This window comes from Chanodichthys erythropterus, chromosome 11 (genome assembly GCF_024489055.1).
Source record: "Chanodichthys erythropterus isolate Z2021 chromosome 11, ASM2448905v1, whole genome shotgun sequence".
NCBI lineage: Eukaryota > Metazoa > Chordata > Actinopteri > Cypriniformes > Xenocyprididae > Chanodichthys > Chanodichthys erythropterus.
The window spans coordinates 32986749-33001469 of NC_090231.1; the positions used below are offsets into that span (position 1 = coordinate 32986749).

At 39.3% G+C, this 14721-nt stretch overlaps 1 protein-coding gene across 4 annotated transcripts in view; it reads right to left on the reverse strand.

Annotated features, from left to right (window-relative positions):
• The window catches only part of mettl15 (methyltransferase 15, mitochondrial 12S rRNA N4-cytidine), a 117813-nt gene that overhangs the window by 16768 nt on the left and 86324 nt on the right, over nucleotides 1-14721 (reverse strand). For all 4 annotated transcript variants that reach the window (XM_067400791.1, XM_067400790.1, XM_067400792.1 and 1 more), the window contains exons 4-5: nucleotides 13675-13866; nucleotides 7514-7692 (exon numbers count right to left, since the gene is read on the reverse strand). In XM_067400791.1, the coding sequence (XP_067256892.1) occupies nucleotides 7514-7692; nucleotides 13675-13866 (371 nt within the window). The remainder of the gene's footprint in view (nucleotides 1-7513; nucleotides 7693-13674; nucleotides 13867-14721) is intronic.

Genomic DNA, 14721 nt, shown 5'->3' on the forward strand with positions numbered 1-14721 from the left:
GATGGAGAGATACACAACTAAAGAAAAAGAGAGGTGTTGCATCTCTCAAGTCTTGCGCTTCTAGGCTTGGAGGAGCGAGACACTGGCCAATCAATAAGACCACATGCCTCTGCTCAGCCTCAGTTTCAAAATATGAAACAGAAAAAAAAAATAAAAGGAATAAAAATGAGCAGAGAATAAATAGATGTGTACATAGACAGACATGCCTGAAAACAGGCAGTTAAAAACAGTTTAAAAGAAGGCTAGTTTGTGATTTGGATTGTTTGGAAAAAGAATAATTCACAAACAAATAAAATCAAGTTCAGGAGTCCATTTTTCGTACCTCGCTTAATACATCTGAGAGGATTTGACAGGTACCAGATCTTCTAATCATGATAACTGATCTCTGTATAATTTGGTTTTTCAAACGAATTTGTGGATTTGATTAAAATATGTAGATTAAGTTGTCTGAGATTACTGTGCATTCTTACGTTCATTTGGAAGGGGCAAATATATCAATACTTGAAACTACGATCAGCAATGCAGCGATTGACTGGCAGCAAGAAAGCAATGTAAAAACATCATATTGAAAAAGAACATCACACACCTGATAAAAAATATATAAAATATAAAATATAACCTTTATATGGAAACAGCCAAACAACATAAAAGTTATAACTGATAAATGAAATGTGTATCATTTGTTACACGATTCTAAATTATTTCCATTATTTCACGATTTCAAGTATTTGTACAGGCTTAACATTTTTATTTAAATGTTGTAATTAGCAATTCATTTATTTTACATGTGAAGCAGACACGTGATATTACTATTTAAAATTTCTTAAAGGTGCTAAAGAGGATGTTTTGTTTTATACATTTTTGCAATATTACTTGAAACTGTCTTTACTAACTGATAAAAGACTATTTATTAGGTGCACCGAAAGTAATAATATTAATATACGTCATCTGTGCACGAGGTAGGGCCTTAAAAACATCAGCCAAGAGGCATAAACGATTGGCTCTCTGGCTTGTCAATCACTGCCGTGAGGTTCCTTGTGAGAGACGAGTGCGGCTGCGCGCTCCAGTAACTTTCCACACTCCACAGGCGCCGCATGCAATGTGTTCCAATACTCCTGCACGAGTTTTAGGAGGCGTTCCTTTGAAATGAGCTGTGAAGGAGGGGGGTTGTTCTTACGCATGCACTCATTTAAAAAACTCCGTAACAGTCTTTGGATTCTCAGTCGACGAAAAAATCCTCTCTATCACCTTTAAGGGTCAAGAATATTTTACTAATGGCACAGCGGACAGTATTTTTTACTGAATTATCTGCATCACCTGCACAGCATAAAGCGACTCCTATAACAGCTGTCACTGTTGTGGAAGAAATTTTATTTCAAATTCATGCATGTCTTAGACTAAGGCCCTGTCCCAAATGGCACACTTCATAGCACTTTCAGTCTTGTGGACTTACATTGGGTGCCATGTGTGGGTGTCCGTTAAGTCCACGAGACCGTAGGGTGTCCCGTTTTGTCAATTTTAGGTTTCAGAAGGGTGCTCGTGAGCACCCTCTTTGCGGTCGATATGGACCTTCGATGCGCACTTTTGCGAGCTCCCCGGCAGATATCTTCCTAACAGTCAAAGCGGCATTACGTCACAAAAGTGCGGACTCGTAGGAAGACCGAGAGTGTTAAAGGTGCCATTTGGGACAGGGCCTAACAGTACATTATGTGTGTAAGACTCCAATAAAATTATTAGGAAATTCTTCCTCACAAATAAATCTGTTAATCAGTAAAACTGGCTGTGTCTATATTATGATAGACTACACAACATTATAATATTATTTTCAAATTAATTTTTAAATTATTATTTTTTTTACATTATTATTGTCCCTGCTTCAATAGGGTACTCTTGTAAGAAAGTAGCAGTGGCTGGGACATACTTTAAGTATCACCTCCACTTAAAAAGATGCAATCTAATCCTGTTTACATGAAATAAGCCTGCTCCCTAGCAGGTTTGAGCTTACGGACCTGTTGCTATGACAGCAACTCCGGGATGAGCTTCAAAGAAACTACAATCCTGGATCATGTCAAATTGTCAACAGTAAAATGCATATAATGGAGTAATCCAGGTACAAAGAACACGCCCCAGGTTTAGCAGGCAGTAAAAATTAATCAAAAAATACAATGTGCATTGCAGCAACAAAACAAACAAAAATCATTTTGGAATGAAAGCATCAAATAATCAAATCTCAAATCTCGAACAGATGCAAAGTGAATAAATACACCAATCAGTCTGTTCCTTTTACCTCAATGGGTGCTCTCCTCACATTCTTAGCAGAAATCGCTATTGATTCTCCATAATTGGCCATGAATCCTGATGGGTGTGACAATGAAAACAGCCTCTGCCTAATTACCTCTACATTTAAAATGAACTCACTTTATTCAAAACAATGTTTACACAGAAGCCTAATGGGCTGTACATTGTGAACAGGCAAAGATTTGTATAAAGTTTCTGCCGCAAGTTTTTTCCCCTCTACTACAAACCTTCATTGCAAGATAACATTAAAACATTAAATCATTTAAACAAATTTTAACCATGGAAACATTTTAATAATTCCCTTAATAGGTCATATTTATATTGTATTTAATTATATATTATAGAACCCTGGCTATTAGAAAGTCAAGTCAAATGTAGTGAAAATGACACTTTGTTAAATGGTAATGTAATTGGTTGCCAATCTTTTATGAGAGTGCGGGGATTAGAGGGTAACACCCAGCTGCTCATGGTTCTGATAATTGGCAGTGTGTCTTTATTTGGGTCAAACTGATTACAGCATGACATCCTTCTGTAATGAAGGAAGGGAAATATCTCTCTTGAATGAGGCTCTACACAAGCACATTTTAGCTTGAATAGAGGGCTCATTCTTTGCCTGCCCGTGAATTGAATTACAGATTTCCTTTTGTAATTACTCTCTATTAATCACAAGCTCGCATTGCTTTAAGGAATGAACAAGGGGCAGAACTATCATTCTGAAATTCAAGGCTGTGTTATTCCAGACATCATTTGACTGATTGATCAAAGAATAAAAACAAAGGACAATTCTTAAAAGACGGTATTTAGAGCATTGTTCTGATTAAATGAGAGTAACTGGAATTTTCCAGTTATACTGTACAAACATTTGAATATAACTTGTGTCTACTGCACATATTCACATACACTATATATATATATATATATATATATATATATATATATATATATATATATATATATATATATATATATATATATACACATACATATATAATTTTAATTAAAAATCTATTACATATTAACCTTTTAAACAAATATATAATTTAAATCAGTACAAGAGAAATTCAGAGGAAGTGAACTGCCATGCTGTGTAGGCCTGATCCTGTTAAAATGCATATGTCCATATGTCATCAAACTACTAAAGAAGAATTGATTAAAACGTGCCTTAAGGTTGACTCATCCACCACTTGTTTGAGAAAGGAACAGAGAAATAACACAGGTCAGGTATACACAAAAATCGGGCCAAGAGACACTTAGCATTTAAATGTTAGGTTCTACACCCAAGCACTTGATTGATTCTCTATAAGCCATGTTTGAAAATGGCGTGAGACAGAGTTGTAACTCAGTAAATGGTTTATTTCTCATTTATTCCTCATTTATCATGGCACACAGATATGGCTAAAGGGTGAATATGTTCGTTGAAAAGACTCAATCCTGCATATGCTATGACAACACACGGATGACTCATTTCCAGTAAATGTGTCTCACGGACACTTACATATTTCTCCTTGTTCACCTCTGGGAAAGAAAATAGCAATAAGTGAAAGAGAGAGACAGAACTGAAATTAAAGCCTTCCATCTTCTTGTTTACCCTGAAGAGTTAACTAAAATTTGCACAACATTTCCCAATCTATGCTGATCACATCATGTTTCCAGTAAGAACGGAGATGAAGGGTCCTATATTATTCTGTAGTGCCAATTTACGCTGCTTTTTTGAAAGCTCAGGAAGGGCCATTACAAGTGCCTTGTTCCTGGTGAGGCTGAAAGTAGCTGTTATGCACAAGACTTTCAAAGAGTAATGCTTCATTATTACCTAGTAAATCCCCCTCTATATAGGCAACAGGCTGCATAGGGACACAGAATCTCATGAATGATATTTGAGGCTGAAAGGGCAGCAATGCTATTGGCTGCTAGAGAACTCTCTAGAGACAATGGTTTGATTTTGTTGACTGTCCATACAAATGTTTTTTTGTGTGTGTTCCACAGAAAATAGAAAGTCCTACAGGTTTGAAATGACATGAGAGTAAATGATGACAGAAAATTCATTTTAGGGTGAACTATTCCTTTAGGTTGAAATAAAAATAGATTTTCTGTAAAGTAAGGGTTAGTTCACCCCAAAAATGCAATTTCTGTCATTAATTACTCACCCTCATGTTGTCCCAAACGCGTAAGACCTTTGTTTATCTTCGGAACACAAATTAAGATATTTTTGATGAAATCCAAGGGTATTTGAACAACACATAGGCAGCAACATCATTGTACCTTTTGAGGTCCAGAAGAGTAGTAAAGACATCCTTAAAATAGTCCATGTGACTACAGTGGTTCAACCTTAATGTTATAAAGCAACAAGAATACATTTTCTGCGCAAAAACAAAACAAAAATAACGACTTTATTCAAGAATTTCTTCTCTTCCCTGTCATTCTCCTATGCTGTTCACATAGTAAACACAGTGCAGCACTTCCGGGTTCTACATCAGAACACCAGCTCAGTGTTGACCAGCTCCTGTGTCAGCATCACACGCATACATTGTGATGCTCTTGTGAACAGTGTCAGCCAATAATGAGCCGTTTGTTTTTGTTTTTTGTGCACAAAAAGTATTCTCAGCATTTCATAACATCAAGGTTGAACCACTGTAGTCACATGGACTATTTTAATGATGTCTTTACTACCTTTCTGGGCTTTGAAAGCGGTAATAACGTTACAGTCCATCGAAGGTCAGAAACCTCTTGGACTTCATCAAAAATATCTTAATTTGTGTTCCAAAGATGAATGAAGGTCTTACGGGTTTGGAACGATATGAGGGTTAATAATTCATGACAGAATAAAAAATTTTGGGTGAACTAATTTTTTTTTTACAGAAGTAACTTCCAAAAAGTTAAGGCTTATTTATACTTCTGCATCGGACCTACGCCGGAGCCTCTGCGCCATAGACTATGCGTCTGTTTTCATCTATACTTCTGCGTCGTTGTCCGCATCAATGTGCATGCAGACCACTAGTAGGCAGTGTCCACGGTAAAGTGGAGTATCAAGGCAAAATCCAAAGAAGAAGCAGCTTGTCATGTACGTTGTCAGAGAAGCTTGCAAATAGGTAACGACTTTTGTATCCCCTGAAAGAGCGCTTTTCATTCCTATGGAAGTTGAAAACGCTTGCTCTTCTCCTATTGCTCCGTGCCCGTTTTTTGATCCGTGGGAAGGGTTCTAGCAGACCAATCACAGCTCTTGCGGTCCGCGTAGAATTGACGGGTTGTTACATTTTTGAAGAGGTGCACGTCAGGCTACGTCGTAGGCTACGCGTGGTACAAACAGTCTACACCGTAGCTACGGCATACACTCGATGGAGAAGTATAAATCAGCCTTTAGAGTAGCATCATAGAGAGTGAACTCCAGCTAACATGAGTATAGACATTAAGGACTGCCTTAATTCCAAAACTGTGAAGTGGACCTCAGGAAATTCAGGAGAAAGCAAAAGATCAATTTTCATCAGCGCTCCAACAAGTCTGCTCCTCAACCATTGATCAATAGTAGGCTGATTAGTGTATCTTAGAGTGATATTAAAGCATGACCAGCAGCTTAGACAACAGTTTAAACATGCTGTCAAAATCTGCAAGCTGCTCCAAATGAATCTGAACATTTTATGGTAAAGCTGGATTGATGGTTTCAAGGTGTATGAGAGGGGACAGTGAGCCTGCCTGGGGTCAGTGAGGGTGTGCGTTACTGGCTCTAAGCCAGTTTTGTGCTGATGCTCATTATGATTCAAAGTGGTCTGATATGTAGAAAGCTGATCTGTGCATTGGGATTGAGGGACACTTTCCTTAGGGAATCTGTATAATCTTCTGTCACGGCAGCTGGGTTCATACTGATGAGAATATTAGACCACCGTGACCTCGTCTCTTCTCTAATGTGTTTCACTAAATAGAGCGGATTCCCCATTTTAACATGGAATAAACCCTTCCAAACACTAACTACTATACACTGAAGAAAAAAAAAATGTCTAGGATTTACGTTGAAACAATTTTCACTTATACACAAATAATTACAAAGAAACGGGAAGGTAGAAAGGCTAAAATGGTATTTTCTTGTAAAAACAATCTTTGTTACAATTTGTTTCTTTTGTTATCATTTTACAGTGTAAAAAGCAAAGAAATAAATGATGCTAAACAAAGGAAAAGTGTTTATCAAAAGGACTGTGACTGGTGACTATTACGATACACCGCATCCAAGGTGGAGACAGGTTCAGGAACTCGCCTCCAAAAGCAAGGGCAGAGAGGCATTGTGGTGCTTTTGTTGCTCACGTAAGGAAACAAAGAGCTCATAAGAGGGAGAACTCCCATGATGCCCATTGTTATGGTGTCAAAACCCCTCCCATTCCCCCATTAACAGCACTGATAAATACACACGTATACAAATGCACACATATCATCCCTCCTCCTGCTCCATCAATCGCTTCCCTTGGCAACGGTAATGCCGGCAGCCCACTGCTGACCCCCAGGGACCCTCAGGAGTCAGAAGCTTCCAGATTGATTGGAATAAACATTGTTGTTGACTCGCTCTACTCTTCAAAGAAGATCAAACAACTGCTCTTAGTCACACCTGTTCTCCCGGCGTGACGCACGTGCTTGCCTCGTGCTACCGTCATCTTCTGAAGCGACTATCTATCTCGTCGCTAGCATCTATGGCTATGGAAACAGCGCCGGCAAAAATAAAGCAGCCGATAAATATAATATCAAAAAGCATTGAGCTGCCGCAATGTGGTGCGTATGACGCGTGCATTTGGAGAAGTGTGTTGGTGGGGGTGCAGTGAAGGGCACGAAAAGGGAGGGAGAGAGTGTGAGAAACAAATCAAAGGACACAAGGAGGGGGGAGTCTGGGGGAGGAGAGGATGGGAGTGCGAGTCAAAATACGAATTAAGGAAAGGGGCTAAAAAAACGCATTGAACCCCACCTGCAGGTTTTGGCTACTGCTCCCTCAATCGCTTCGGTTTTTATTAATAAGAGCCTTGTCAATCGCAAGGGATGTGTTGCTGATGGATACTCAGACAGTGAGAATTGGGAAGCTGAGTGTGGGGAAGGAGAACGACAGAGATTTCGGATTAGAAAATGCTATCTTTTCTCCCCTTCTCCTTTTCCAGGACAAATAGGTCCCATAGGGAGTGTTTGCATTAATATCGCTCTCTCTCCTCGCCTCCCTCTAGTGTAGGGAATTAATGAGGGGGGGTACCTGCTACGATGCTGGCCAGTTGCAGAGTCCGGCCGATGGGGTAGACGCTGCGTGCCTGTGCGATGGCCGCCGCAATTTTCCTGGTGTGCCGCTCCTCCCCGTACACGGCCAGCACGGACGCAAGCGCCTGTTGATCTAAGGCGTTGACCACGTCAGCCGCGCAGGGCATGTTGGGGTACCTACGCACAAAGAGGAGCCCAATTAAGCAGCTTGACGTCACAAGTTCCTGGCTGACAGAAGCCAAGTCTGACAGCTCTAAGACACCAGTGAAAACCCCTCCCACTCTTCCCACTCTGAGAGATGTGGGCTTGATATCTATAAAAAGAGAGAGAGTGTGTGTGTACATGAGAGAGAACAGGAGGAAGAAGCGGTTAGTGACAAATATAAAAATATCAAATCATGAACTGAATTATACATTTATTTTTGCTTTCTTTAGGAAAATATGTACGCACACTCTGGGAAGAACAAAGAAACCAGGGTAAATGAGACAAAGTTTCACCTACATAAAGGGGAAATATATTAGCTTACTACTACGAATAAAACTTAATATTTCCTCTAGTCAGTTTCAGTCGGCTGCTGTTTGGCACACTTGTACATACATCCTGTGATTCATATACACCCAGTAATTCATATATTCCCTAAACATCTTGACTCAGATGTTCAAGTCTTATTTGTATTTATGTAATTATTTCCTGAGGTTTAGGTTTGATACAGTACCTTGGATTATGAATGGCACATCTCTTTGTCTCTGTACTGATTATGAGGGAAACAAAGAAAAACTGAGGACTTAAATTATTGTAGAATTTACTTTGAATCAATTTTCACTCAGAAATTGTTGGTAAATTTCACAAATAATCAGACAATTAACACAATGAATTAAATGTGAAATTTTGAAGTAGAAAGACTGAAATAGTATTTTCTTGTAAAACATACTCCAATCTCAAATCTTTGTTTTATTTACAACTTTAAAAAATCATTTTTTACAGTGTACTCTCACTGACACTGGAAAGTGAGCATGCGCAAATGCAGTTTCAGTCATTCGTCATTTGGAGTCAACTTAATCCATGAAAGGCATGCAACACAAAGAGACATATGATGAACCTTTTATCATAACCTTTCTTTTGGAATCAACATATTTCTGGATCTCACCTTATCCTCAAATGTTTTCTCTCCTATTTAGTTTGTCATTCATGTGGGCACAACTAAGAGCACAGAATGAGTAACTCAATCTGAGAGACATGCTGATTAATGCAAAGTATGCTCTGTTCTTCTTGAAGGCCAGCTAGAGTTGGCTGACAGCATCATGCTGTCGTAAAGTTTAATTCTTGCATTGGTTTTTGTGATGGAATGAGGATAAAGCGTATTCAGATACTGTGGGCAGGACCTGGATCGACATACACGATATCTTGCCCTTTCTCTTTTTCCTTTGGGTGTCTCTCTCCCTCCATCTCTTTTTTCAACGATTTCATCTCGCCCCCAGAAAAAAGTTCAGAGTCAGTTACGGTGAGTGGGATTTCCACCTCATTACCACAGTCAGAACTTTGACAAAACTTCCTAATAAGAGAGGAAGGTCTCTCGCTCTTCTTCAAATCAAAGGGAAACAGTGGTTTGCATGTAAGAAATTGAGAGATGATGGTGATGATAAAACAGGGCTGTGTCCCAAATCACCCCCATACCCTTAAATAGGGCAGTATTTGAGGGGACATCCATTTGTAGCGGTGTCTGAAACCATAGTGGACTTTATGGAGTGCACTCATTCAATCCCACAATGCACCGCAATAACAAGTATACAACCGATGTACGCTCAGCTGCAAGAGAATACCCATAATGCACTGTGAGAGTCGAGCGCCAAATGAATTTCGGACACAGCCTAGGTCAGTGTTTCCCAACCCTGGTCCTGGAGTGCCCGCGACAGTCTGTGGGTCTCCCTAATCAAACACACCTGATTCAACTGCTCTGCTCATTAGCAGAGACTCCTTGACCTGAAATGCGTGTGTCAGATAAGGAAGACATCCAAAAATGTGTATGCTGTTGGCAGTACTCCAGACACAAGGCTAGGAAACACTACTCTAGGAGATTGGTTTATTTATAGGTGAAAGGGTGGGAAGGTTTTATTAAAGATAGCAATCAGATCAAACTGTTGACATGTGGTTCCCCAGCCTAAATAGTGCACATCTAAGTACCGTAACACAGATAATAATAGAAGTGTAATATTTGTTTAAAAATAATTGCCAAGTCTATTCCAATGATGCTTTATCTATATGTAAATTGATATTTCACACTAAAATTATGTGATTATTTACTCACACGTCATTTCAAACCCTTATACTGTAAATTTTATTCTGTGAAATACAAAATGACAATTTTTATCTTTATGCAGCACACATTATAATTCTTAGAGCTAATATCCATCTTTACTATTTTATTATATTATATTATGTTATATTTTTCATATGGGTATACTTTGAGTTAAATGTGACTGTTCATATTTTTAGTTCCTGTTTCAACAGACTTCAGCAAGACCCACATCAGACACATTTTTTTTTCTCAGATCTGTAAATCTGCTTCATCTGTAAATTATGGTTTTATATGGAAACTGTTTTGAAAACATGTACTAATGTCCAATTGCAAGGGGTCATTATGCAATTAGCCAGTCATAACAGTGGCCATTTACTTACACGCCTTAAAGGAGCCTCCCCTTAAAAATGGATCATTTCTAACAGAGGGTCAGAATGAGAGTTGAAAATAATATTTTTTATGAAAATCATGGGCCTTTTTACACCTGGCCACTACATGCATTTTCTCTGAATGGATAGCTATCCGTTCGTGAAAAGACCAGGTGTAAATTCCCTTTCGAGACGGATTTAAATCCGATAACACAAACCACTTTAGAAGGTGGTCGGGAACTCATTCCAAACAAAACTGTAAATGCATATGGTTGTATGTAACCACATATGTAAATTTTACACCTCCCAAAATGGTAAAAAAATAAATGTGTGAGAGCATGTGATATGACAGCACTACTGCATAACTATCGCTGCAGATGAGTGGAGTATCTCTTCAACAAGCCAATGCGCAAACTGCCATAAATGAAACTGAATGTTGCAGACACTAAAAACACAATCATCTTCATTAAAAGTGGTGAGACTAAGTGATCTTAGCAGTGCTGATGCCACTCTCCCTTTGCGGTCTTTGATCTTGAAATTAGCTGACGATAAATAAAATGCAGCTCATATCTGTTTCTTTCATTGACGTGAAATCCATTAAAATTTGCATATAGCGCGGGAATTGAAGACTGGATATATATTTGTTTTGGGGAGACACATTTATGCGACAAAGTGTAAATGGGATTGTTTGAACAAATCAAATAGCTATCCGATCAGTAAAAACGTATGAAGTGACCAGATATAAACAGGCTATGTGACACCCTGACAATGTCTGATGTCCAGATGTGAACTTTTTAACCTAAGAAAACCTTTTTGGGGGAATCACAGCACTGCACATTCTTGTATGTCTTCCTGATTTAAAAAATTAGTTCACTTTCAAATGAAAATTGCCCCAAGCTTTACTCACCCTCAAGCCATCCTAGGTGTATATGACTTTCTTCTTTCTGATGAAGACACTCTGGGAAATATTAATAAATATCCTGACGCATCCAAGCTTTATAATGGCAGTAAGCGTTACCAAACAAGTATGAGCTTAAGAAAGCGTCTCCATTCACATCCATCCATCATAAACATATTCCGGGGGGGTTAATAAAGGCCTTCTGAAGCAAAGCGATGCATTTGTTTAAAAAAATATATCCATATTTAACAAGTTATGAAGTAAAATATGGTGACACATAGTGCTATTGATGTTGGTAGTACTTTGTTTTTTTATTGGCTTCTGTTGATCTATCTATGCCCATCCTCAGCCACTGTTACCACCCAGTCGTCATCATCTCCCATTGATCCCTCAGTGTCACCTCCTCTCAGTGGCGTGGTTCGACCTTGGACCTGTGAGGAGCCAATCCCTCCTGTGCGGTATGAGCCTGTGGCTCCACCTCCAACCTCGGAGTGCTCAGACCCTCCTCAACCTGTCGCCCTAGCTCCTGACTTTCAGCCGTTTGACCTAGCTTGGCTCCCTGGGACCATCAGCTCCACCTGGGTCAGACCTCGCCACACCTCTGCTGTGGACTTGAAGGCCATTCACTGCCCTCCGGCCCTCCACCCGATCGGCTCCGGCTAGCTCAACCTTCCCTCAGTCGTCACCTCCGCCCTCAGTCACACCAGCTCGTCCTCAGCCCTAAGGATCCCGTTTCCTTCTTGGAGGGTTGTCGCTGTGGCTGTGTCACGGTTGCCTAGGTCATTGGCGTTTCGTCGCTTCCTCGGCTCTACGTCTGCGCGAGGGGCTATTCTTCAGCCGCTGACAGCTTGTCCGTTGATCATCACCAGGATGATGCCCTTCAAATCACCATCATGGCTCCTTCCTCAATCCACTCCGTCATGGGCTATCATCCTGGTCATGCTCTGGGTCGGCAACATCTTGCGATGTCCATCTGTGCCTCTACAGTCCCATCTGCCTGCTTCTACCATCCCTTCGCCACATCCCCGTCCTCCTCCTAAATCTCCGCCATCTATCCATGATGTCATCACTCTTCTACGGCGTGAGGATGCATCTTGCCGGGAGGAGTGTTATGTCACGTTCAGTTCAATTTTTTTTTTAGTTTTCATGAACTTTCAATTTGTTTTCATTTGTCACGTGTATTTGTTCTACATCCCACCACTCGTTTTGTCTCCTTGGTTACCGTGATTATTAGTTAATTCATTTCAGCTGTTTTCTACCCATCACCATCTGTATTTATGTCACTATGTTTTAGTTCTCAGTTGTCCGGTCTCATTTCAGTTAGATGTGTGTGTATCCCTGCCTGTCTGGACTCTGTTATTAAACCCTGTATTGGAACATTACTCGTTATCATCTTTGTCTGCCTGCCTACAACCCCATTGTTACAAGTGTGACATTAGTAGTGAACAGCCAATCGCATGCCTTGAATCACAGAGAAACTGCGATTCCCTTTTTGTGAGAGAGTCAGCGCAATTCTCTCTTCTGATGAAGATTAAGAGATCAAAAATATGAAGAAAATTAAATGCATTTACACAGCAAGAAGAAAAGAGCTGTCCATGAGAGAGGTCAACAAAAAGAAAACATTTTGCTATATAAGTGCAAGTGAAAGTTGTGAAGTTAGTTTATATAGTTGATCATTTATATAGGTATACAGAGACTCACATTTAGCCTTTTCTATAGGTTCTAAAGCTTACTCATACTACCTGTATAGTATATGTATATTCATTTAAACTAAATACTTAGTAATTGTTAAACTAAAATTGCTCGTGTATTTAATTAAGAGTATAATAAGTATATATAAATAGTATATAAATCATAAAACAATTATAATCAGTGCTAAGTGCCAGAGGATTTTGTATTTAATTTTTTTTACTTAGTAGTGATCTTTATTTTTAAGCAAGAGAAACTAGGGAATTAACTTTATTGCATCAGAGACGTGTCACTTTGCTCACAGCTGATTGGTCTAATTTTGGTTTGAGATCTTTTACCTGGAACATAACCTGTCCCGGTCGGAGCAGGTTAGCCATTGAGTTACTATGGTGATGAACAATGCTAAAAGAGGAGCCACTTTCATGAAGCCATTTTCATCAAACTGAACTAAAATATACCTGTCTAGCAATCTAAATTGGCTTCATGGAATAGGCCCCGTGATTGAAAACCACTGTCCTAAGAAATACCTGATCTTTGGGGGTCCTTCTCGCTACCTAAATTAGTTCTCATCATTCACCCACAATCTTAATGCTAACATTCCTTGTGTCCCACAAAGCTCTGTCTGTGAATCACCAGGCTCTGCAGTGCTTAGTCATCTTTTTATTATATTAAGCTGTAATTAGGTTATGCCTTACACCTGTTCAGAATTAGACTTGAATAGCTATAATAGAGAAGCATGGAGACACTGTAAATGTAATCAATAACCGTGTGAGCCAAGAATAATAACTGTGGCCATCAGTGTATATCGAGAGCAAATCAGGCATTACTAATAGCATAAATGACTCTTGGAACAACAGTGACAATGAGTCTGTCTACTGAAAAGAATTGAGCCAAGGCAGTAGTCGAACCTGTCTCCGTCCATCCTCATGTCTAGCGGTCCATCCTTGCTGAGGGAGAAGCCCCTTTCTGCTGAATCCATCTGCATGGAGGAGCAACCAGCATCCAGAAGAGCAGCATCCACACTTCCTGGACCCAAACCCAACACTGGGAGCAGGTTATTCAGCTCACTGAACCTCCCTAGTACTGGCTTCACCTGGCCCCTTAACAAAAGAGAGAATAGAAAATAAGATATAAGAAAATAAGACAATGAGTCACAATTGCTCCTTTCATATGCTATTGTGCTCACAAGGCTGCATTTATTTGATCAAAAATACAATAAAAGAAATATTGTGGAAAAAAGTAAAATAACTTTATTTTAATATATTTTACTCCAGTCTCCAGTGTCACATGATCCTTCAGAAATAATATGCTGATAATAATATGCTAATCTAATGCTAGTCTATATGCTGTTTTTGGTGCTTAAAAGTGCTCTAAGGGATCCTGGGTGGAGTAACTTCCTGTTGACGTTCGAAGTGTTGTCAAACAAAACAGAGGCTAGCTAGACCCTTCCTCCTCCTCCTCCTCCCCGTCCCCTCCGTGCTTCCTGAAACAGTCATGAACGCGCATTTAAAATCATTCTTGTCGGTTATTGGCTGGAGCATGTTTGTTATGTTTTGTGGTTCAGGCTGCACCAGTTTGTTTTTATTGCCGTTTTTGGAGCTTGTGGCGACTACAGAGACAGCGTTTTTTTACAGTGTGTTCAGAGGACAGGCGGCTAGCGGATAGTGAGGAGACGTTTGCTGTATGTGACAAAAAATGTTTTGGCCTAAAAACACGTGACATCACTTAGAGCACCTTTAAAAAACATTTCTTATTACTATACATTTTAAAAACAGTTGTGCTGCTTTATATAGAAAGATATATATATATATATATATATATATATATATATAGAAAACATTAAAAAATCTTACTGACCCCAAACTTTTGAACGGTAGTGTATATAATTGCAAGAGTGTAACATACATCATATCAGAGTTATTAGTGTTTAGTATTTGTTATTAGTAAAATAAATA